Source organism: Eretmochelys imbricata, chromosome 1 (genome assembly GCF_965152235.1).
Source record: "Eretmochelys imbricata isolate rEreImb1 chromosome 1, rEreImb1.hap1, whole genome shotgun sequence".
NCBI lineage: Eukaryota > Metazoa > Chordata > Testudines > Cheloniidae > Eretmochelys > Eretmochelys imbricata.
The window spans coordinates 161,156,068-161,182,271 of NC_135572.1; the positions used below are offsets into that span (position 1 = coordinate 161,156,068).

Below are 26,204 nucleotides of genomic sequence, written 5' to 3' on the forward strand. Positions count from 1 at the left end.
ATGAAATGAGCCCTGTGATTATAACCACTCCCAGTTTTGGTATCACAAAGCCCCTAACCTCCTGCCCCTTCTGTGTTTTTCCATCTCTAGTGTCTCAAAGTTGTAATTCCAGCTGAAATAGCCCAGTCACATGTGATTCCTCCTGCAGCTCCTACTCCACACTCTCTGCTTGTCACAGGCACCAGGGGTGTGTTCAAGGAAAACAGGTGTGACTAGGACATCCCAATGTCCTCGCCATCCTTGGCTGATACAATGGAACCTTGGGGACATAAGCAGCCAGTGTAAGTTAACTTATTTTTCTGACTGTTCAGATTGGTATTGGGAGTCCATCCCATAGAAATTAGCCCAGGATCAAAAGATAGCAAAGGTGGCTTAAAGCTCCCTTGTATTTGTCACTGTCAGAGATTCCCCAAGTTCCACCTGATTACCTTCACAAAGCATTATAAGACACACCTCTTTCTCTGGGCTTATTGATAAGTACTAGTTCCATTTCCTCTGTTGTTTGGTCTAGTGGCAGTGTCATCCCATTGAAAATTTTGTTGCTGAGCTGGGTCAAGGAGTGATAGCTTCTCATACTATACATAGAAGAATGGTTTTGCTTTTAACCAAGCCATACACAGTGCATGCAGATACTGCGGTGCCATGTAAATATTTATAACAACTAAATGAAACACTGATATGCGTAAACTACAGCTCAGTATGAAAAAATTTGCAAGTAAAATATCAGCATACAGTTACTCTTATAAAAATGAAATTCTTTTGTGCCTAGCAAGATAAAATTATAATGAACTAATATGGTTTGAATATACAGTGAATTGCAGCTTCTTTGTAGAAAATATTTCATAAGTACAGGAGCAATGATGATCTTTTACTCAGAAAAATCCCATCAAGAACTATTACAACAAAGCAAAGCTAGCCTGAACTTCAGACTACAAAAGACAAAGGTCATGATGCTTAGGAAGTTAAGGCACCATTAATGCGCAGTATAACTGTAGATGTGCAGGTGAAAGAGTCTCTGACCTAGATTTTGTGTGATAGAGAGAGGCACTTGTTCCAATACATTCTCAAATATGAGGGCTAGGGGGAGATTTGTGAAAGTAGCAACTATCTGGAAGAAATTGTCCATTCATGATTATAAAGGCTAACACTCTGCCATTAACTGGTTAGCAATTTGAGATCTTTAATTTAGATTAGAACCTCAATTGCTTTTGGACTGACTAGAATAGACAAGGAATAAATTCCAAAATCATGTATAAACACATTGTATCCCTGGATATGAGCCCAGCTTTTAATATGTTTGAAATTCAAACATGGCTGTTTATTTATATTGCCCCATATTTACTGTGTTACTAATAAAGGGTTTTCTCAAGTGTCTACTGTGGCGTATCAGTTGTTTCACTAATAACTGATCAAGAATTAATAGTTTCCATACACAGAGCTGATCAGTAATCTATGGGACCATATGGATTATTAAGACAAATATAAGGCTGATGGCATTCAAAGTGCAGAAACAGAACTCAAGTATGTAATTTATTATTAATTATTACTATTAAATAATAGTATCGTTGCACACAATTGCTGGAAGTTCTGAACTCCCGGTTCCACACTTTAGTATGCCCGCTATCTCCTCACACAAGCACCTCTGTTCCCCCTCTCATGGTGCCTCTTACACCTGCAATGTCCTCCCTGATTCTGTATGTAGCCAAGTTTCCTCCTCTTCTGAAAATTCTACTTGAAAACCATGTTGTTTCCACAATCCTTCCTATTCCCACTCCAGTGATCTAAAATCTGACTCAAGTAAAATAAAATTGGAAATAATGTACAAAAGCTAATAGCCTCAGAACCTTCTCTTATTGCATTATGTTGAGCACCGGCCCCTGTCCTGCAAACATTTACATATGAGTGGACCCGTTGAGTTCAGTGGAATTACTCATATGTGGAAAGTTATTCACGTGCTTTGTGTGCGTGCAGGATCGGGGCCAGAAATAGTAAGCTCACCAATCTCACTTTGTTAAATTAACAACAACAGTAATAAAAATAGCACCAGGGTGGTGGTGGTGGGTAATCTGGTGCTTATGAAAATGAAGACATGAATATATTGAACAGAGACCAGCATAGTGTGGGAACAAATTTTTCATGTACAAACTTCCCACCACATGTGAAAGGCAGTATTATGGGTAGGCCACTGTGAAAGGTGCCACATCCATTAAGGACAGCCACTCTTCTCACTGACACGGTGATGCCATCTTCTAACTACCTTCTCTGTCCCACTTCAATCCTTCAGCTGCATCAATACACAGGGTTCACCCTGGCCAGTCCTCCCTTCGGCTGGCTCTCTAAGCCTGTGAATCCTCCAATCACTGGCAGCAATCCCTTGGCATGATGTCTTCCAGCATGTGCTTGCCCATTCTCCTTCAACCACACACTTATACTCCCAGCACATTCCAGCCTACTCCTTCTGGCAGCTTTCTGTTCTCATACATTACAGTTTAAGTCACAACCCTGTAGTTCGCCTTTTTCTACTTTTGTATATAAAGATTCACATGCGTTATAATGGACTCAGTCACCGTTTTGCCATGAGCGCCAAGCAAAGGACAATCCATGGTTGCCCTGTCTCTGGACCAGACCAGAAGGCAGCTAGTGACTCTGAGTAGCTGCGCTAGCCAGCGTGGAGAGAGGGGTGATGCAGCCAAGGCTCTGTCCAGTTGCATCAGGGCAAGGGCTGTAGCAGCCTCACTAAGGGTTCTCTCTTTCCCATTCTGTGCAGTTTGGGATTAACGTAAAGGGGTGCTAAACACAAGCCAAGCTGCCCTCTGAACCTATGTCAGCAGCTAGAAATATGCAGTTTCCCACTTAGCTGAGTGCAACTATTGGCTTTGGGACTCAGGTGCAAACTTAGTATCTTTTGTGCTGGTCACTCTAGTACCTCCTGTAACGGAACATGGTAAACATTGGAAAGGATTTTGGGGTACATCTGGAACTAAACGTGATCACTCAATGACTGAGAGGGGGAGAGAGAAGGTGTAAAAAACACAGGTAAGTAGCTGGAAGGTCACTGAGTCAAGAGGGAATAATGGATGACAGGACCAAACATGGGGTGGATTGGAACACTGAATCTCTTCTCTGTCCAGGACACCAGTTCAACTGGAAATAGCCTTGATTTCAGTCCGAACCTGTAGCACTCCTGCCATTCGGAATGCTGGCACTCCCTTGAGCAGGGACTTCCAATTATACCAAATTACACAGTGATTGTAGAGCATCAGGCTAAATGCATTATGGCTGCGATGCGCTATATATTAGAATCATAAAAACCTTTGGAAGCTGATTAATAGATTATCAAATTATTAACAGAAGAACTATATAAATGGGGAGGCATTTTTCATTTCCAAAAGCAAGCCTTCTGGGGGGAAAGAACAGTACTACGAATTAGTTTATGTACTAAGAATGAGAGTCATCTTGCTGCTTTAGAATGTACTGGTAACTAGTGTGGTGCACTGATTTCTTTCCTTCCTCATTTTTCACGTCCACTAAATTAGAGCTGCTGAGCTGCTCTACTTTTATCAGGCTTTTTAGACATGTGCTGTTCGGGGTTTTAAACACTGAGAATGACATCATTTGCTAGTGTAAATCAGCCTAACTCCATTGACTTCAATAGAGCTAGGTTGATTTATACCAGCTATGAATCTGGCCCTGACTCTGCATAGACACTCCCATAGAGTCCCGGAAGATACTGGGCCACATTCATCTCCGATGTAATGCCATTGACTTCACTGGGATGAATTTGGCTCATACTCCCGTGTCAGCAGCAAGACAGAATCCCAACAGTGTGTGTGTGGTAGGAAGGTTTTTAAATGTTAAGGCTGTCATTTGAAAGGAGCAAGTCAGTAGGTGTCTGGTATGTGCCAATCACAAGAAGCGGTCTCATTGCTTCTGGTGTGTGGTGAAGCAGCACACGGATAATTATAAGCCAACTTCAAAAAGAACTGTGGTACTTGTCAAGGGCATAATTTCAGTGACGCCCTTCCTCGCTAACATCTGACAGGAACGTAAATGCATTTCTGAGTGCTCTAAGCAGCAAAAACTGATGACATGTCCAAAGTTTCCTTTATTTCAATGTATAACTCCTGGGGGGAAAATGCCCACCCTTTTAACCTTTTTAACCTTGCAGTGCCCAACTGACTTAGCAGCCTAAGTCTCATTTTCAACGGGATTTAGGCACTTACATGTCTAAGTCTCACTGAAAGGCAATGGGACTTAGGCTCCTAAGTCAGTTAGGCACTGCAATGTTGTGAATAGCAATGCCTAAATACCTTTAAGATCTGGGCCTAAGTGACTGACATAATTAAAAGTACAAACAAACTAAGACAGACTCTCACCCAGAACAGATTCAGCCACCACGAATTAGTGGTGAAAGCTAAGAGGCAAAGAGCGCAATGCAAAACCAGAGTGTGACAGAGGAGAGATTGAGAGAGAGGCACTTTCTGCTCTAATTTCTGAAATACAAGGGTGTGTGAGAAAAAACAGTATTTGAGAAGCAGTGAGGTCTAATGGATAGGGCACTCAACTGGAAGTTGGGTGACCTGGATTCTATTCTTGGCTCTATGCTGACCTGCTGTGTGATTTCACCTCTGTTTCTCCACCTGTCCTTTGCCTGTCTTCTCTATTTTTTTTCTGGGGGCGGGGGGAGCAGAGACTCTTTTACTCTGTGTAGGTATGCCATCGAGCACAATGGGGCTCCGTTGCACTAGACACTACCATAGTACAGTTATAAGTAATAATAATTAATGAAGCTATCCTTGATCTTTCTGTAGGCTGCCTCCCACTCGTGTGCTGTACAGCCACTGCAGTTCTGATTTTCTCATTCCATAACAATGAGCCAGGATTTCCCATGGAAAGTGCTTTTTATGACCCTCATTTTCAGAAATGTACTTGGACTTTTGCGTGTGCCTGACTTGCAAGCATGCAATGGCCAGTAAGCATTCACAGAGTCACATGCACATAGGTATGTATGCATTCAAATCTCCAACTTGCACGCGTGCCGTCGGTATTGAGCTCCCCAAAGTGTGGCTAATTTTTTTGAAAATGTGGACGTATCTGCTCCTCTGTGCCCCATTTTAGATCTCTTCCAAATACATCCATACACACAAGCACAAGGAAACAAACACAAAAATCTGTATAAACTAATCAAGTCATTGCTCCTGCAGGCTGGAAAAAAAGAGAGAGACAGAGACAGTTATTGTTATCTCTATTTTTAAACACTTGGAAGGCACTCAGAGACTATGATGTTGAGGGCCATATAAGTACCTACACAGATAGATTTGCTGCAGGAGCATCAGGCGTGAGGATTTTTTTCTGTCCCATATGTTCCAGCTAGCTGGCTTTCTGCTAAGGATATTTGAGGGGGCCTTGAAAGGAAGAATGGTAGAAATTTATTTCAAAAGGTTTAAAATTTCAAGTAGAGTCTGGGGAATTGAAGTAGTTCTTGTATGTTTTTTATTCCCTTGAGGACTTCTGAGTTTGGTGTGCTTGTCTGGGAACATTTCATCAGATGAAAAAGGAATCTTTCTGTTCCAGTGTGTCAGGTTTGGGGTTCTTGGGGTTTTTTTTAAACAGCGTCATTAAAAGTCACATTAGATAAATCCCCACACACTTTATATACAATGCTGTATTCTTAGTGTTAGGGGATGTATTTATTTGGTGGAGTCACTGCAATCCATGATAAATGATACTAGAACTGAAAACTTCCTGTGCAGAGAGAGAACTCTGACCAGACTATACAGTCAGTGCTGTGCTGATTTTCTTGATGCAACTTTTAATAAGGTACTGGTTAAGAAAACATGTGGAATTGAGAGTTCTCTTTATTATTTGATGAAATATTCAGCTGCAACGTAGCAATAAAAAGCAAAACGACACTAGACACATCAAAGAAGAAAGAAACAAGAGCAGTAGCTTCTCTCCCAGATGCTATATCAATTTTTTAAATCATAGATTTTTTTCATATTTTTTCTTAATATTCCCTCAGACAGTCCTCTCCAAAAAAACCCACATAATCATTTTGTGTATGTGTGTATAATTTCAGAAGGTGTGAATTGTATTTCATGCACACGGCAAAAGTTGTGTTAATACCAAATAAACAATATATACGCAATTGTTTTTGGTTTGAAAGTTTTGGAGAAGATTCTTGACTGCTGATTTCTCCCTCTGGGTAACTAAGCACACAGTGCTCCTCTGATCAGAAACTGTACCTAGCCTTGAGCCTCAGAAGTGGAAACTCACCTAGGAGAGGAAATGCAATGCATGTGTAACCCCCTCACACATGGAAGATGTGAGAACAGCCTAAGAGTCCTAGTATAAAGGACAAGATTGGCTATACCTAAGATATGCTGGCTGAGGTGAGGAGATAGGAAGGAGGAAGTCAGTGGGAGACACTGAACATTCAAGTTGGGGGATCAGATCTGATGACTAAAGGAGTAACAGTCATGGGGAGGACATAAATCTGTAAAGACCTGTTTGGTTTGGCACCTGGTTACCTGCATGACTGGCTCTCCTCCTAAATGCTGTCTCAGCAGAGAAGTCACCTGGAGTGTTGTTTCTACCATCCCTAGATATGAATGGCTGGTGGCTCAGTATAGGGCCTTCAACTTTGGATCTTGCTTCCCACATTGGTCTGAAAGAGACTGAGTTTGTTGACCATTAGAGCATGGTGCAGGGCCCACCTGTACTCTCAGTGTGCGACTGTTAGGAATGATATACGAAATGTATGGTTAAGTTGACTATGGCAGGGATTTAGATACTTTTTTATGCACACTTAGTTAAGGTGTATTATTGTAACTGATGTCCACGTGCCTATGAATGTTCTTGAGAGGGGTATTTTTGCAATTTTAAGAGGTGGGGCTTGGACATGAGGCCAAGTTCTGTGCTGACTGACACGTCATGCATCCCAGCTGACATCAGCTGGGCTGTAAAGGGTATAAGATGGTGCAGAGTTTGACTGCTGGAATCTGTGGATCAGAAGTGGAAAGGAGGAGGAAGGTATGTGTTACTGATTTGGACATCACATTCTGGAAAACACCACTTCTAAGGAGAGGACACTGGTAAAATACAATGATGAAAACAGTTGAGGACATTTGTACTGCACGGTCACTTCCCCCTGCCACTCCACTTATAACCCAGGAAGTTCAATATTAACTAGTTTCAGACACTGCCACCTTACCTAACTCATTACTGTTGCCATGGGGTAAAATACCAGAGATAGCCTCAGTCTGGAAAGGATTTTTTTACATTGATTCAGCAAATGCCTGCCAGACCTTTTTTTACATGAGCAGCATTAGAGAGAAGGTCAAAATAAACAATGCTGTAGTATATAATGCAGTGTGATAGCTCAGTCACTAACCTCCCTTGTGACAAAAGGATATGACAGCTATAGCTAAGCAGATACTACAAAACATATTCCATGAATATTCAATTTGAATATGTAAACAAATTAGCTTCAGAGGTGTTCCCTTCCCTTTTGAGTTCATTTTCCACAAATAACAAGGTTACTTGCAGGACTGCGCCCAGAAATAATAAATGGTGAGTGTGTATTGGAAAATGTTCGTGGGAAGTGAATTTTGAGTTCCTAAACACAAGTATTTACCCCATTAATGCCTACGGGCCCCAGCCAGGGATTCTGGTGCCATTGTGCTCTGCATTGCACACAAGTGAATGCAAACATGATTGATTAGTCTTCTGGACACAGCAATTCTGTAGTTGTCTCTGGTTCTCAAGCTCTCCTATGTTGTGCAAGATCTCCCTAAGTCCTTGTTTGGACAAAGCTGTTACAGAATGGACTGCTGACTACAGTGCATGAGAATAGCTGGTTGGAGAGTTATGATGGATATCTCCATGCCTATTAATAATTCACACAATGATGAGAAGCACAGCGTGATGACTTCTTTGCATGTGTTGTAAATATGGCATACAAGCATGCATATTTCAGTGAGTTCAAACTGTGTTATTTCAGATGTGAAAGAAGAAATATAGATAAAGACTGAAACAGAGGTGATGAAATGCAAAATAACCCATACCTTGAGTTCATTAAGCAAAACTTCAGTTGTGGCCATGGCATATCGTAACCCTTGGGGACTATGAGATACAGACCACAGTTCCACTAGTATCTCTATGGACACACTCTGAAGCAGAGACCATACATCAAATGAGTAGGTACTTGAGACAGGAACAGAAAGTTGGAAAGAAGAATGGCATTTGTTAAATGATCACCCTAGCCCCGCAGGATGGGTCAACTCTACCTGCCAAAAGAGTTAATGCAAAACTGTCCAACTTTTCTCTTGACTCAGCAGCTTCAGAAAGCTGTCATAATCGTCACATGAAAATACATACAATTTGCAAAAAGAAAAGGAGTACTTGTGGCACCTTAGAGACTAACCAATTTATTTGAGCATGAGCTTTTGTGAGCTACAGCTCACTTCATCGGATCCACGGTATGCATCCGATGAAGTGAGCTGTAGCTCACGAAAGCTCATGCTCAAATAAATTGGTTAGTCTCTAAGGTGCCACAAGTACTCCTTTTCTTTTTGCAAAGACAGACTAACAGGGCTGTTACTCTGAAACCTACATACAATTTGTAATTGTAGTTATTCATAATGTTTGATGGAAGGAAGTAAGTAGTACTTCTTTGGCTACTATTTTCCACTAGAATAGAAAGGACATTTAAAAACACACTAGACCAGATTCACCAACGTTGGTAAACAAAATGTAACTTACACCTCCCTGCACTAAACTGGCTCCATGCGCTCAGGTCAGGTTCATACCATGAGAGGGCAAGTGGTGATACCGTTTCTGTCTTCCACCATGGGGGAGCAGCTTTAAGTTATGGCAGGGGTGTGGTAGCAGCTCTGCTAATAGAGACTGCTGAAGGGATACCATGAATCAGTAAATCTCCTGCCAACTGCTCCAATCTCCTGCTCCTTTCTTAGCCAGTGCCTCCCACTGACTGGGCTGTGCCTGGCCCTCTGTACATGTTCCAGTTGAAGCTAGTAGTTTGGGCTGCTTTGAACCTTCCCACTGCTGGGGGTGTATGCATGAGTTTACAACAATTGAAGCTGGTGTAAACCAAAGCTTAATCTGTCTGATGCCTCAGAGAGCACTGCCACAGTCCAGTTAAACATTGCTTTCTTGCTGGTGTCCTCAGTTTATCATCTCTTGTTTCCCTCTTTCTATGGGCAGACTGGGGACCTTGTTCAAACAGTGGCAGATGTGCTGAATAATGAGGACATCAAACATGCTGAATTCACAGGGAGCTGTGTTTAAGATAATATGCTAGTTCAAGTCCTGCAGTGAAGACAGATATAAATTTAGGGCAAAAATTTTAAACATGAGTGAATACATTTTTAGGTCCTTAAATTCATATTTAGGCATCTAAACTAATGTGGCCTGGTTTACGGAGATGCTGAGCGCTACCAACTCTCTCTGAAATCTGTGGGGAGATGCACCTGCTTTCCGTGCCTGTGCAAACCTGGCCATTTTTATTTAGGTGCCTATAGGGTTTAAAGGCTAGCTTTAGGAATCTATATTTGAAAAGATTACTAATGACAAAATATCAGTAAAACAGAAATGATTTTTTTCAATTTTCTGTGTAAATAGCACAAGCAACCTTGTCTCCTAAGATCATTAATTTATTGTGTCATTTTCCTAATAATAATTTTATTCTTCCCCACTCTTGGATAACAAGCTGACATACTGTAGCTTCTTAATAGCACTATTGTAAATATTGGCCAAAAAGGCTACTGGGGCCTTGTCTAGAGACCACTGAAGTCAATGTGAGTCTTTCCATGGGCTTTGGATCAGGCCATGATGGTATCACAATGGTAAAATGTCAGTCTTCAGCATGACTTGATCATACCTGTAGAAGAACACTAAGCCAGGCCACGGCTATTTACAATTGTCAGGTGAGATAAATGTCTTTAAGGATCTAATTCTGCTGCCACTGAGGTCAGTGTGACTTTTGCCATTGAGCTCCAGCTGGGTGGTATTATTATTTAATATTTCTATTATAGTAGGATTCAGAGGCCCCAAACCAGGTGGGGGGCCCATTGTGTTAACTGCTGTACATACACAAGAGGAGGACATGGTGTTGTGTGTTATACAGAGAATTGTCATCTTGAAATGTTCTGCAGAGAAATCCTGTCCTGTTTTGCACAGGTAGCCTGGGAGAAGAGGCCTTTTGCTCCACACCCTTCCCCGCTGAACCCACAGAGCAGCGTGATAGAGTACTAAAGAGAGCAGCAGAAGGGGAGTCCTGCTAGTACACCATGATCCCACAGGGGTCTAGTCAGGTCCCCAGTTTGTTAGGAATATGATTTGTGCACATGCTCTCCCTCTGCTACAAGCCATCCTACTCTGCACTGTCAAAATAGTTCTTGGAACTAGTCCGCACTGCTCCATTCCATCCCTCCCCAAATCTATACAGCTCACGCCAGTGTTAGGTGCTGGGAGGGGATCTACTGCCTTTTCTGAAGCCCACTTTCTGCTGTTGCTCTTCTTCAAGAACCAAGCAACAGGGCTACCACAAAGCAGGCCCAGATGAGTGAATTTGGGGCTGTAACTATATTGCTCAGGTGATAAAGGAGTCTTCCCACTGGGAGATTGGAACATGAGAAGTCTCAGCTGTGGAAGTCAAAATTAGACGTTGCTACCAAGATAGGGTTGCCATCTAGTGGCGATCAAACAAGAACATACTATCATGAGTATTTACCAAGATGTCCACTACTATAAAAAGGAGTCTTTAACACAGATTTCATTTCATTGTCTGAGTTGTGCGGAGAGCAATGCCACACGTGTCTTCAAGGAGAGAGAATGAAAACACAATGGTTCTTATGGTTGTTGTAGAGTTTTGCACAGTTTCCGTTCATTGAAAAATGAGCTCCTTGTGACTGAACATAGAAGCAAAGTCTGTTGTTCCAGTGCCGGAGTGATGTGTTGCACGAGTGTTATACATTTGTACAAAATGAAGTTAATAGGACTGCAAGTGTCCCAATAGCTTTGCTTATAAAAAGTTGGTCGGTAAGGATGCATGAGCTTGCAGTAAGAGACCAGACGGGCCTGAAATACCTCCAGATTTAGTATTGTATTTCTATCAGTAGAAAAAAAAGGAAATGGATAGATAGAGGAAGCTGATAGAAACAAAGCTCTCTGCTTTGGTCATAGCTTTCTGGCTGCAAACAACAGGAAAATGAGGTTTAATGCTGGGGATGGGGGTAGTGCTTAAACATTTAAAGGGACAGGACATCACACTTAGTACCTGTGGATCCAATAAAAATACCTCTAAGAAAATCAAACTTGCGTAGAACTCAAAAAAGGTGTTTGCTAATCAAATAAATTAACCTTCAAAAAGAGCAGCTAGAACCAAACTAAATCTTGTCCCATCACCATGCCACTGCAATCAGTATGTAAAGTATGAAGAATAAGAAAATGAAAGGAAAGCAGAGCAAAGAAATGGGCTTATTTGTCCCACAAAATGCCCTTTCTTTATTGGAAACTGTGATGGGGAGTAAAGGGGTTAATGTGGGCCTGAGAGGCCAGTTATGTTACCTGGCTACCTCTGGAGGGAGAGGCAGGCTTCACTGATCATGAAGCCCAGCAAGACAGGAGTAGGCTGGTTAGTATAAAGCCAGGAAGTTGAGAGCAAAAGAGGGCTGCAGGGAAGGAGTCTGGAGTCACTCTCTGGGAACAGGGAGGTGGTGAGGAGAATTCTAGGTCTGAAGGAAGGGTCAACCCAGAGAAGTTAAGTGGAGGAAGCCCAGGGAAACAGCAGCAAGGAGTGGGCTTATGTAGATCTTGGCTGCCAGTTATAGGGTCCCTGGGCTGCAACTCAATGCAAAGTGGTACAGGATCTGGATTTGGAACAGAAGATTGCCTGAGATGGCATATGGACAGCTTGTCTGGTGGGACCTTTGTTATCCCAGAAGGAGAGGAGTGGAACTATATAGTGACCTGACCAGAGGGCCAAGTAACAAAGAGAGCGCGCCCCATGTCACAGAGAGAGAGAAGGGTCACAGACTCAGTGAGAGTAACCAACAAAAGGGGACACGAGATGGGGCACGAGCTAATTCACTGTCCTAGCCACAAGGAGGCACACCTGTTTCATATAAACCTTTCTAAGCATATGACACATCAGCAAATAGAACAGCAACAACATGCATATTGTTGAATATTTATGCTATGGGCCCAAAATTCATTTCCCACAAACACTGCATGAACAACACTTTATCCGCACCAGTGTCTGCAAACAGGGATCTGAACATGAATCAAAATTCCACTTCTAATTCATCAGAATGCTTGAAAGTAATTATTTCTACGGTTCACCCAGTGCTAGTCTCCAGTAGCTCTTCCTGATCCTCTTACCAGTTAGATCATTGGCTGGTGGAGGAAGAAGGGCAACAACCTAAGTTCCCTCTAAGGTGCGCAGCCGTGCAGCAAGCTATAAAGGGCAGTGCAGGCACGCAGCCACAGAGGGCTGGAGAGGAGAGAAGTAGAGGGGTGGGTGAGGAGGGGAGCAAGCTGGGGCATGCAGGGCTACCGTGGGCCTCTCCCCCGGCCCCAGAGCTCCTGCTGCCCGGAAGAAGAACCTCTTCCCCGGAGCTGCTGCCGGCAGAGAGAGGGCTGGGGGGAGTCCTCTGGCCCCAGCACCAGGGCAGCCTGCCTGCACCCCAAACTCCTCATCCCCAGCCCCACCCCAGAGCCCGCACCCCCAGCAAGAGCCCCCTCCAACACTCCAACCCTCTGCCCCAGCGCTGAGTCACCTCCTGAACCCCTCGGCCCCAACCCCACCACACATCACCTCCATATTAGTGCACATATCAAAATTCATTCTGCACATGCATGGGAAAAAATAGCAGGAACGTTGGCAATGACTGGTGTTTAAACGCCACTTTTTGAGCTGTTTTCTTAGCACGACTCTGCAGCTGGGCAGCCTTCGATAAAGAGAAGGGGTTTCTTCCTTTAAAATGGAAAGCATCATGTCGACACTCGGGAGAGCATCAGCAGAGATACTGGGTGGCAGCACCAGCAATGGAAACATGCTTAGGATGTTGACATTTTCCAGACTTCCAGCCGAAATACATTAAGGAGGCTGTATAGCGTGTCTAGGTACGTGTACAATATACACACAGCTTCCAAAGGAATAATTCCCATTTGCTTAATTAACTAGGAGTACCTGCAAGACATAGTTCATGGAACAAGATCTAAAGTTGGGGTCCAACTTTCCTTTTCATACATTTGCTGCCTCATGTTTTGTTTAAAATTCCAAACGGGAAATCAGATTGTCCCTGACCCTCATGCAAGTGTGTGGGGTTGAGATGGCACAAAGGACCTTCACTCATCTCCCCAGGAGCCCCTGAACTTTGTTTCATAGACAGGACACTCTTTGTTATCATTACATTACATAAAAAATCTAACTGACACCAAATTTGCTTACATTGTACATAATATATAGTCAATACCATACATAAAAATGTCTCGTTTAACTAAAGATCTTATTTACCTTTGAACAAACCCTGCAGTCCTTATTCAGACAAAATTCCTGTTGAATCAAAGGACAGCAGGATTTGAGTCTTTGAGTCTGTATTAGTTTAGGAGATTGGACAGTTTTATTCATGATGAAACACAAAGAAAACAATCTCAGTTCACAATGTGCTGAAACAGTAAAGAAAAAGACCTCTCCAATAACCTTACCAATAACTAAAATATTTTCTCTGACGTCCTTTTAGTTAACTTGAGGACATGAATGACTTTGCTGTGTGTGCAAACTTGGGCAATGAAACAAAATCTGTGCCTAATGAGTCGACGTGTTAAAAAACCCTAGCAAAATATGTATTTCTCTTTCTTCTTTAATTTTTGTTTAACTGCATAGTTTTAGAATATTTGGAACCTAGGGTACTGATTTCATTTCACTATAACTTTATATAAACAACACTGCTGGGAAAGTCATCTATCCTTAATAGCAAAGTAAAACAGAAATAACATCTCAGGATGAGTTAATCTCAAGAGGTGCAGAGGTTCACTTCAGAATAACAAAATTGACAGGCATATCCAAACCTTATCTGAACAATCCAAATCTCTCAACACTGGGGAAAAATGGGCTTGAAATCTTGTGAGAACAGGCTTGTTCATACCTTTTTTTCAATTCTTCCTTCCTTCAGTTAGTCCACAAAGTGGATGAGGTAATATCTTTTATTGGACCAACTTCTGTTGGTGAAAGAGACACGCTTTTGAGCTTACACAGAGCTGCAGGAACAGTTGCTCTTTTGATTAGGCAACGAAATTGAAATGAACAATTTATTTGGTAAGTTTGGTCCTTTTCCTGTTCATGAATTATCCACAAGCTGACAGTGGCCCCATTTCTCAGCTGCATTAAAGCAAGGCTTGGTTAAAAAAAATCTTCAAAAGTGTTTATTGATGGATGGTTGGGGTTTTAAATAAGCAAAATTTTTGCTTTCTGCAGAAAATTGAGTTTTCAGCCATAAACTTTCAGGGGGTTGTTTGGTTGGTGGGGTTTTTGTTTGTTTATTTGTTTGTTTTGTTTTATGAAAAGTCAGGTTTTCCACAGGAAAAAAAGAAAAACATTTCCCAACCACCTCTACTTATAGCAGCTTTGTGCTTGTGATGGGGTGTAAATCCCTTTTTGGCACTGAAAGGGGTAAGGAGAGCTGGATATTCAATTAGTGCAGCTGGAGTGGGGACCAGGCCCAATTAAATAGGAGTCTTAGCTGGATGCGGAGCTGGGTGGTTACTATAAAGAGAGGAAGCCCAGAGTAGGAGGGGACTGCAAGAAGAGACAGACAGAATTCTGCAGTCCTGCTTGTAGCACTAGAGAATGGAGAGACTGGTAGGCTGAAAGAAAAGGCCTGGGGAGAGTCTGTAGAGAAAAATCAACATTTTTTAAGATTACCTCCACAACTGAAGGCTAAATTAAGCAGCACAAAAAGACACTTTATTTAGGCCTATACTCCCAACTTAGTTATTCTCATACTGGAAGATATCTGGAAATGAAAAACAAACACAAATACAAGTCTGGTTTTCGAAAATGAAAAGAAAAAGAGATTTTGTTGTTGCAAACTGCCTCCCGAGATCCCCGAAACTGTTATGTTGTAAACTTCCTGATCAACCCCTGCAGTCTGAAGTAGAAAGCCAAGAACTGCATCTCAGTTCAGCAAGCATGAATCTGTTGTTGTGTCATGATTAAGTCAGGAAAACTATTAGTGCAGTACCACTGAAATTTTACCTGTAGTAGTAGCTGATGATATTTCCAGAGAAACTTTGCTTGAAACCAGCACAGCTGAAGACCCTGAAGATAAGCCACAAACCAACTAAGCAAAAGATCCCACAGATGATCTTAAAACAAAAACCCAAAGACCCTGTAGGTGATCAGGTCAAAGCAATCTTCCTGATGAAACAGGATAAAAGTCACGTTCAAGAATCAGTTTTATCAACTGAGCAACTGCGTATGCTGATATGGACTGGTCCTTGACACCCCACTAACAGTGATATGCCAAATGAACAGTTTAATTTTTTTTCCTACAATCCACCATTTTCCTTTTCATTTTACAGAATGAAAAATGCAATGCATGAAGATTTGCATATCAAGTGGCTAGCATGATTAAACATGGATCAAGGCTTAAAAACTGTGGTCTTTATTTTTCCAGAAAACCATGTTCAACTTGTTTAAAAATGATTGTAAATGCTGGAGTGAACAGAATTTCTTATTTCAGATTCTGCATACTGTCCCTGTGTCGAGTGTTCGAGGATCCAGAAACTCAAAAATCAACTTAGATAACAGGTTTTAACTATTGGAAGAATACACTAAAGTTAATGTCTGTTCATGGAGGACCAGGCAACATACTCAGTCACCTGTGATAGCTCTACAGCTCATGAAGGGTCATAGTATCAATGCATGTTTTGATAAAGAAGCATATGAAAATATCAGGAAATGGTATGTACTAAAAATATTGCTTGACACAATCAAAGCTTTAGCTATTTTGGGTCTCCCCTTCCACAGCCACAGTGAAGTGCTGGAGCGTAATAATTGTGGTATTTACTCCCCAGATGTAATACAACTTTTTTCCCAACATATTAGTGACGCCAAGAGAATCAAATACTTGAACACAACAATTACTGATGAACTTAACTCTTTTAACATCAAAAGCCAGGAGGCACATACTTAATAACTGCAAATCAGCTGTTTTTCACTGTCATTGTAGATGCAACCCTGGATATTAGCTACGTTGATCGAATGGCCATTTAGCTTCACTTTGTTAGTATTGTTTATATCGAAGGAAAAAAGTAGATATAAAAGAGCATTTTCTAAGCTTTGGGGCAGTAAGCGAGACAGGCACTGCATCCTTGTTTGACTAGTTAAGTAATGTTTTATTCTGGAAGTATGGATTAGACTCCAAATACCTGGCTGGACAGGGTTACGATGGGGCCAGTACAATGAACTGGAGCTTGTGGAGGATTCCAAACAAAAATGAGAGAGTTTCTTTCAGGAAAGGGAGACAAAGTGTATGCAACATACCAGGCCCAGCTCTAGGTTTTTTGCTGCCCCAAGCTCCGAGAGTGCAACTGCCCAAGGAAGAAGAAAAAAAAAAAGGGTGGCCGGAATGCTGCGCCTTGAAATGTGCCGCCCCCAGCCTGTGCTTGGTTTGCTGGTGCCTAGAGCCAGCCCTGCAACATACATCCATTGCCCACCACATCACTTTAACCTAGTTTTGGTGCGTGCTGATGAAGATAAGGCTAGTTTGGACTGGAAGGTTGTCTTTTCAACTTTGCAGGAAATATATAAATATTTTGCAAAATCTTCCTGTCAGTGGGAAAAACTAATGCTTAAATCTAAAAATAATTTTTATCTTCAAATTCTTGCTCAAGAGAGCAGTTTTTCAAAGAGAAGAGGAACTTGATGATTCATTTTAGACCCTTGAAGAACTTGACAGCATTGATGCAGCAGATGAAATTGAACAGGCTTCTGAAGAATGAAGGAGACTGTGATGGGGTGTATTCCCCACACTGGCCCTAAGAGGGTAAATCAGGCTAGGTAGGCCTAATTAAACAGCAAGTAGGGGAGAGATGTAGGCTACAAGAAGGCCACTAATTAGAAGCAGAGTCAACTGGGCAGGAACAGGAGGGCCTGTATAAAGCCCAGGAGCTGCAAGTAGCAAAGGGGGGGGAGCTGCAGGGAAGGAGTCTGCAGTCATTCCCTGAGTGGAGGGAGAGTGGGCTGTGTGACAGTCTAGATCATTACGTTCACCACTTTTACAAGACCATGATACATTTTGTACTAAGTATACCTTGTGAGGTATCATTTGAAAAGTCATAACATGCTCAACATTATTGTCCTGCTAAAATGTGTATCAACACTGTATGTGAAGTTATAAGATTCCATTATGTATCATTGCTGTGACATGCTCCAAGTTTAAGAAAAGTAGGCCCAAACCAGTTTCATAGAAACAAAGCACAGACTGACACCAAGCCAGATGTTAAAAGACTGTCATTTGCTTATGCGGCCATTCTCTGACGGGGGAAGGTGTGAATAAGAAATCTACATACCATCACAAGGATGGTTCAGACATCATGTCCACAAGAGCCTGTTTGACGCCTGCACCGCAAACTGGAGGTAATCCTCAAAGAAGGGAGAGTGGTATAAGAATGAGAGACAGTAGCCTCCAATTCACCTTGCTCTCCCCTCATCTCTACTCATGGCAGCCACAATGCTTGAAAGACAAAGAAAGCATCATTGAACTGGCTCTAAGGCTTTTCAGCCAGTACAGACTGCTGTAAAACATATGGTGAAACAAGGCCTTTTTGCTTTCAAGTTCACTTAGCTTGTCAAGTTAGGTATTAGCTTGCATTTTACTCTTTTATTTCTTTTGTAACCAGTCCTGACTTTTATGCATCATTACTTGTAATCACTTAAAATCTTTCTGTAGTTAATAAACTTATTGTTTTATCTTAACCAGTGTGGGGGAAACTCCATTTGGGGTAACAAGGCTGGTGCATTGATGAAATGACAGGCTTTATGTGAGCTTGCATTGTTCAGTTGTGTGCTGGGCAGTACAAGACACACATTTCTTGGGGACAAGACTGGGACTGGGATTTTGCTGGTCTCACCCTGTCGGTAATGCTGGCAAAACATTCATGTAACATATCTGGGAGTGATTTTGCATGCTAGAGGATGTGTATTAACTGGCCAAGAGTGGCTGTTCACCAGTAAAGCAGTGTAAAATGCATCCAAGGTTGGAGAACTGAGAAGACATAGCTATTCCGCAGTCCAGATTGTACCCTAGGTAATGTCACACTGGCAAACCCAAAAAGGGTGGGGAGCCAGTTGTGTAGGAAGAAACCAGGGAAACAGCAGCAAGGGCTAAGACAGTACCGGCCTTGGCTTCATATTATAGGGTCCCGGGGCTGGAACCCAGTGGAGAGGGTGAGTCTGGGTTCTCCTACCAGCCACTCGGTAGTGGCACAGGGCGTTGAACTGGACAGCATGTCAGCTGGACAGCAGGTCTGGAAGGACTGCAATTTCCCCAGAAGGGGAGGAAATTAGTGACCTAGCCGGAGAGCCAAGCCACAAACCGGAAGCTGCTGCTCTGAGAGTGCAGACAGAGAGAAGAAGATGGATATAGAGATTGCTGAGGAGAGCACAGCACTTGGCAGAGCTAATCCCCAGGACAGCCAGGAGGAGGCACCACGAGGGTTGAGGGAACCCCGTCACAGAGACCTTTACATCTAAAAGGCACTCTGCAAGACTGAATGGGCAGCTCAAATGAAAGCCACTGAGGTAATGATAGTAAATTTTCAGAGTACAACTGAATGCCTAGAAGATGAAATTGTCACTGAACACAGGAGTAATGAGAACATTATGGAGCAAATGCAACTTGTCCTTCATGGATTGGCTGTTCTATCTCAATCAGTTTTGGTGGCATAGGATCTTAGTTATCAAGGCTGTAGCCTCTGGAATCCTTCAGTCAAAGAAAATTGACAAGTTCCATGTCCTCTGGACATTTGAAAGCACAGTGAATGAGCTCAGAAAATGCAAATCTGAAGGAAATTATAAAAGAATCTCAGAACAGGTGGGAAACAATGTGTTTTGAAAATGCAAAATATTCAAGCCACAGGAAGAGACATGTATATCTCATAGACGATGAATTTGTGCACAATTCTGTTAGAAGCAAAGGAAATAGTGTGAGGTCTTAAATAATATGATCAGGGAACTAAAATCTTGATGTTGGTGAATTTGACAGCTACTCCATTTGGTTTCCTCCGTCCCCGACAACTTCAAAATATAACTTTAGAGGAGTTAAAGGAGGAAGTCCTTAAACTCATGGGAAAACTAATTTTTCTTTAGACTTGGTTCATGAGATTATGAATTATTTTACAAAGGAGATGGGAGTTCAGTTTGTCACTTGGAGTCCAGAGCTACTTGAATATCATAGTGTCAAATTCTCTTGATGATGTTTTACCAGTAATGGAAATGTTGCATTGACTCTCTCATTACACCAGCTGGAGTGGTCAGTATTGAACATGCAATGAGCACAATAAGACATGTCAAAAACTACATGCGTTCAACACTATCACAGACATGGCTTATTGACCTTGTTCTCCTTGCAATTGAGAAAGACGAGACACAAGGTTGGAGCTGGACAGCATTATAGTACAATTTGCCAAGGAAAAGCATTGCCAGGGTGCAAGGTTCCAGTAACTGGAAATACGTAAGCCAGCACAAGTTGGGTGAGATACCACTTTTGTTCAGGCCTGTGATTTGTTTTATGGGGTTTTTTTAAACTGTTTATGTTTAAAAAAGCCTAAAGTGATGTGGCAAGGTGGGTGAGATAATAGCTTTTATTGAACCAACTTCTGTTGGTGAGAGAGACAAGCTTTCAAAACTACACACAGCTCATCTTCAGGTCATGTGACATGATGTCACGTAACCATTGGGCCACATGCTGCATATTTGCTGACCAGGCTCTGTCCCTTAAATCTGCCTCTGGAAGAAGCCCATACAGATATCAGGGGGTGTGTCTGAATAGACCTTGCCTGCTCACTACTGAGTCTCTGGGTTGGAACCCAGAGGAAAGAGGGCCTAGGCTCACCTGCCAGTCACACAGGAAAGTGGCATGGAGACCCTTGATACAAGGGGATAAGGACTTTTGAAAGCCCTGAGACAACAGGGTATAAGAAATATGGAGACCAGAGAGGACCTAAAGACCTGATGTAAAAACACTGGATTTTTGTTTCTTGGACTCTGTTATCCTGGGAAAGGTGGGACTATAAGTGACTTGCCTGGAGACCTGAGTCACAAGAAAAGGAAGACCACCACAGGGCTGGACTGGCTGTCGGCAGGGAGTGACAGATGAGGAAAGCTTACTATGCAATGCCCTGCTACAAGGGGGCAAGCCAGCAGTGAGTCAACTCTTGTACAGCATTCAAATGGCAAGAACCCATCCCTTCTTGCCTCCTCTTCAGTGTCCAGCTCCCCAGAGGGGCATGAGAACCCGCAATTACATGCTCCCCAAAATAAAGTCACATAAAGACTATTGTTGATATGAGCAGCCCTGGCACAGCTGGCTTGTCTTTACCCATCTTGCTCAGACATATAGCAGACACTGATGACCCAGTCCATAATATTGAATTACCACTAATTTCCTTGTCCATGATGCCAAATATTTTGGTACTTGATTCTGTTTTCACTTGTACCAGTTTATACCCATATAACCCATTGACATCAGTAGAGTTACTCCTGTTTGACACTACTGTAAGTTCAAAATCAGGGCTCTGGTGCTCACACTGAAATGCTAAAAACATAAATATGAAGACAGCAATGACAAGTTTTCAAAGTGATGCAAAGGGAAAGGCTGATGTATGTCAATATTGTAAATGAAACATTTTGATACAAGAAAACAACTTGGCTTGATATTCTCCAAAATGAAATAAAATCTAGGCTTACCATTCTCACCAGATGTCTTGTCTTTTCCATTTGTTGCTCCAGTACCTTGTCTCTGAGAGAAAAATAAAAAAGATATTATATGAATTCCCTGGGTTTGCAGTCTTCCATTTGAATTGCTATTAAAGCCTGGTTCCTCTTGAGTGCCTTACATTTGTGAAGTCATTCACCCCAGTGCAAAGTGGATTTGAAATGCTACAAAAAAAATTGGAAAACATCCAGTGGAGGGGAACAAAAATGATTAGGGGTCTGGAACACATGACTTATGAGGAGAGGCTGAGGGAACTGGGATTGTTTAGTCTGCGGAAGAGAAGAATGAGGGGGGATTTGATAGCTGCTTTCAACTACCTGAAAGGGGATTCCAAAGAGGATGGATCTAGACTGTTCTCAGTGGTAGCAGACGACAGAACAAGGAGTAATAGTCTCAAGTTGCAGTGGGGGAGGTTTAGGTTGGATATTAGGAAAAACTTTTTCACTAGGAGGATGGTGAAACACTGGAATGCGTTACCTAGGGAGGTGGTGGAATCTCCTTCCTTAGAAGTTTTTAAGGTCAGGCTTGACAAAGCCCTGGCTGGGATGATTTAGTTGAGGATTGGTCCTGCTTTGAGCAGGGGGTTGAACTAGATGACCTCCTGAGGTCCTTTCCAACCCTGATATTCTATGATTCTATGAAAATCAGATGGGTGTGTTTTACACCAGCTGTGCAGAAAGGCAAATCACCACACAAGGTCCAAGGGAGTGGAGAATAAGGACCTATGTTTGGAGGGACGACTCCCCTATCCCTCCTGGTTTAATCCCCTATGGAGATGGAACATTTCCCTCTGGTTTAAATTCAGTCAAAAGTAGCAGAGACTATGAGAGTCTAGTGACCATGTGTGAAAGTCATTTCAAAATGCATTTGATAGCTTTGCCTTCTATGCCATATGCATACTTTGAGCTGAAGGAAGTATATTGTCTTCCAGCTAATGGCAGTGGATTCAGGAGGAAAGGGAAAAATCAATCTTACCTTAACAGGGGCATTGAAACTCTTGTAAACAAGCAGTAGGCACTGCCATCAACCCCCCTGCAAAGTATTCGGCCTTAATTTAGTCCAGTCAAAGTGGTCCTATCTTTTAAAAAAAATGTGCACCATGCTGGTATTATTATTAACTCTCGGAGTCTTTGTGTTCTTCTACACTCTTTAATGATGCCAGCATGGTGTGCAACACAAGGGATAGCTTTTTAATAACATGATCAAAGTATGGAAGAATACACAGCTGGAAGTAGTTATTGTAGATATTGTCACAAATTAGTAGAACATAGCCCTGGGAGAGTAATAGCACAAATTCTCCCTGTACACAGCAGAATCAATAAAATCAACAAAATAAATGAATCACAAATTATGTTGGAGATCACAACACTGTCTTTTCATATCTACACAAGCCCTGAACCGTAGACCATATTTTAAGAGACAAAAGCAAAGGCTTCTATTCAACATGTCACTTTTGGCCAGTTTTACTATTTATGACTTCTGGAATTTCCCCAGGATTTTCTAAGGCAAACACCAGTTATCATCAGAGGATAGAGGCATTACATAAGATATTCACGATAAAATGAATATAAGTGCAAAACCATAATGATTATACAGTAAAATAGGATAAACAGTTTTGTTGCTAGCATGCGTAGGAGGAAACATAGTTTATGAATGCTTGGGGCCATATTAATTTTTAACTCAGTGGTTCTGCAGAATATCAAAGGCACATTATTAAATGTGTCTCCAAAATCAATGTCACTACTCATTTGTCTGAAGAGGAGGGAAAAGGGTTACAGAATATGCCAAATATTATAAGATAGGAACAGGTTTACTTTTCTGCCACTGATATTTTTTACAGAATTCTCAGTGCAGTACACAAAATATCTAGTTAATGTGGCATTTAAAACAGTGCTAATTTAATCCCCTATATGTAGAAAATAGGGTCAGAAGTGAATTTTCAGGCAGGAGTGGGGTTTTTTTGAGACTTAAATTAGAACTATAACATGAACCTTTTCAATTTATTCTTCAGCTCTAAAAAGCTTCAAGGCTTTAATTTTGCCTCTGATCTTAAATTCTTTTCCTATCTTGTATTTTACTAACCTTTGCTATTATACTGTACCACTTGGCATTGCTATGGTTAGGGATTGTGGTCAGGTGTTAATAAACACGTGGGGGGAAAGGCTTTTTTTAATCACTGGGGCATAGAAATTTCCTTTGAGCTGAAATTTGGCTGATTGAAGTCTCAGCCTGAAAACCATTTTTTTAATATTTTGTAAAAGTATTTCCCCTTATTTGAGTTTAATATATATTTAACAAATTAAAGGTATTACTTTCTGTCCGGTTTGGGGTACCACACTTTAAGAAAGATGTGAACATATTGGAGAGAGTCCAGAGAAGAGCAATAAAAATGATAATAGGTTTAGAAAAAAACCTCACCTATGAGGAAAGGTTAAAAGAAACTGACTGGGACCTGCTAACAGTTTTCAAACTTTTTAAGGGCTGTTATAAAGAAGACGGGGATCAATTATTCTCCAAGGCCGCTGGATGTAGGACAAGAAGTAATGGGCTTATTCTGCAGCAAAGGAAATGTAGGTTAGCTATTAGGAAAACTTTCTAATTATAAGGGTAGTTAAGCTGTGGAAAAGGCTTCCAAGGAAGGTTGTGGAATCCCCCACTGTGGAGGATTTTAAGAACAGGATGGACAAAAACATGTCAGTGATGGTGTAGGTTTACTGGTCCTGCACCAGTGCAGAGGGCTGGACTAGATAACCTCTTAAGGTTCTGTCCAGCCCTACATTTCTATGATTTTACAGTGCATTACAAGAGAAATCCAGTTTTTAAGCCTTGCTTACAGTATCTCCATTTGGGTACTCCAGTTGGTATCTAGGCACCTAAAATATGTATTTGGGTACTTAACTGCAGAACTGGGACCTATCTGAGGCACACAGGTTTGAAAATGGGACCCCATATGTGAGCTTGTTGGGTTTTTTTGTTTGTTTAACTGATTATTGGATTCGTAGACAGGCATACTGTTATGCAATTAGACAAAGGAAGAGGGCATGCAACTTCAAAGAAAGAGCTGCCAGTGGGGGGAAAAAGGGAAGGGAAGAAAGGCAGAAGTGAAGGACAGGAAGTGTTCAGTGGGTAAAGAACAGGTCAAGTGGAAGCGTGATACAGGCATTTATAGTGTATAATTGGCCATTCATCCCTGTCAACATCTTCCAAATTTTGAGACTTTGGTGATTTTATTTGTCCAAAATTCTATTTTTGATGAGAAACTCTGAAAAAAAATTGGATTGAAAATGCTTGTGTGTTTTGACCAACTATAGAACTGGTCAAAATTTGTGAACATTAAACATAAAATAGTTGGAATTTCACAATTTTTTAAAACAATTTTTGGATGTGTGTAAACTGCTGTGATTTTTAAAGGGTAGGAAGAGAAAATAAACTGTTCTTGTTTTCAAAATTAAAATCAGAAGCAATGGGAGTAGATTTGATTGCACTGAGGACAAAAAACAGTCATTTTTCATTGGCACTTAGTAAAGAGGAAATATGTTATAAGAATGTTGTAAGTAGGTGCAGTGAAATTTGTCCATGTGCACAGAGGCAGAGCAAAGTTTATGCACCACATAGGTCTCGTCTAAACCCTATTTCACTGCTAGATTACAAGCTTCACTAGCAGCAAAGAAGTTATACACAAATAATATAGGCTATGCCTTCAGTGCAAAAAAAAAAAAAAAAAAGCTAACTCATGTTAGCTAACCCTTGTTAGCTAACACAGGTTAAAATATTTGTGAATACACAGCAGCTCAGCTCTTAACTGCTCAGATTAGCAGCTATAGGAGCCTATGGTTGAAACTGAGCTGCACACTCATTTAAAAGCCGAGTTGCCATGTCTTCAGTGCTATCTTAACCCCTGTTAGCAGAACTGAGAGCGAGAGAATGCATGCTGATGTGATGTGGCATAATGGCAATAGCCTCATGAGTTTGGAATGTCATTATTCATAGTGGTCAAAACCATGAGAGAGTTATATAGGTCGTGCCAAATTGGTACCCATAAAGCCTTTATACCACACCATTATGTATTCCGTATCAACCTCATATTTTACAGAAAAACTATTGCACAAATGTCTTCTGTCTATTTACTATTTTTCATCTCTCTGTCTGTAAAGTCAGTTGCCTTGGTTACCTAGTGTCCAACTGCACAGACCCGAGAGGAAGAGACAATATATAACTCATACATTTTTAAAACTTCTAAAAATTGTATAAAAATAGCTTTTCCATGCATAAAAATGTTACTCCTTTAAAGTCTAATATCTGTGGACCTTCCATGGCTTCCAAGCAAGGAAAGCTTGGGATTTCCCATTTCTACTCCTGAACGGTCATGAGATACCAGACCTTAAACTTTCCCCTTGTCTGTCCAGGACTAAGTATTTCTTGTTCAGCTCCTCAGAAAAATGTAATTTTGGAGGGAAATTTTTACATTTAAGTGGCAAATGAAGTATTTCTCTTGCAAGCTGATTTGTAAACATTGGTGTCTTTTTGAAGCTGCTCAGAAGTTTGGAATGTTAGAATAAGCCTTGGTGAAGGTGGATTAGGAATTGGGCAGGTAAGATCAAAGTACATGATAAATGCAATTTAGCACATGACTATTGCTACTATATGCTACAGTATAAATTTAATATAGTGCTTTTTTAAAATCTTGTAATCAAAATGCCCCATATTCTATCACATTGTCTTTAATTTGTACAATGTATTTATGGTAAAGTATAAGAGAGAAGTCTGAAATAAAAACCCAGATCTGACTACCCTGACCCAAAAATCAGGATCCAGATCTTCAGCATGACCTCCTTCTCTGTTACATATATAATCTACACACACACATTCCTGCACTCCCTGACTCTGGAAAGTTTTCAAATACTCTAAATTTTTCTGAAATTTTTCTGGAGAAAATATTGCATCTTATTGGTAGATCAAAATCCTTTCAAGTGCCATTTTAAAATGACTCTAATGAACTCAATGGGAGTTTAGCCATTGATTTTAGTGGAGTCAGCATTTCACCCATGGCTTATAAGTCCAGAGAACACAAGTATATTGTTGGAATAGTAGCCATTGGACTCAAACAGCCAGCAGACAGGAAAAACAGAAATACCTAATATACAACTAAGGAGAGATAGAGCCAAGAAATTATGAGTTGGA

General features: G+C 41.3%; 1 protein-coding gene across 1 annotated transcript in view; it reads right to left on the reverse strand.

The window, feature by feature from the left end:
* The window catches only part of PCP4 (Purkinje cell protein 4), a 66,781-nt gene that overhangs the window by 22,593 nt on the left and 17,984 nt on the right, over positions 1-26,204 (reverse strand). Inside the window, exon 2 of the mRNA XM_077807241.1 lies at positions 20,996-21,047. Coding sequence (XP_077663367.1) covers positions 20,996-21,047 — 52 coding nt within the window. The remainder of the gene's footprint in view (positions 1-20,995; positions 21,048-26,204) is intronic.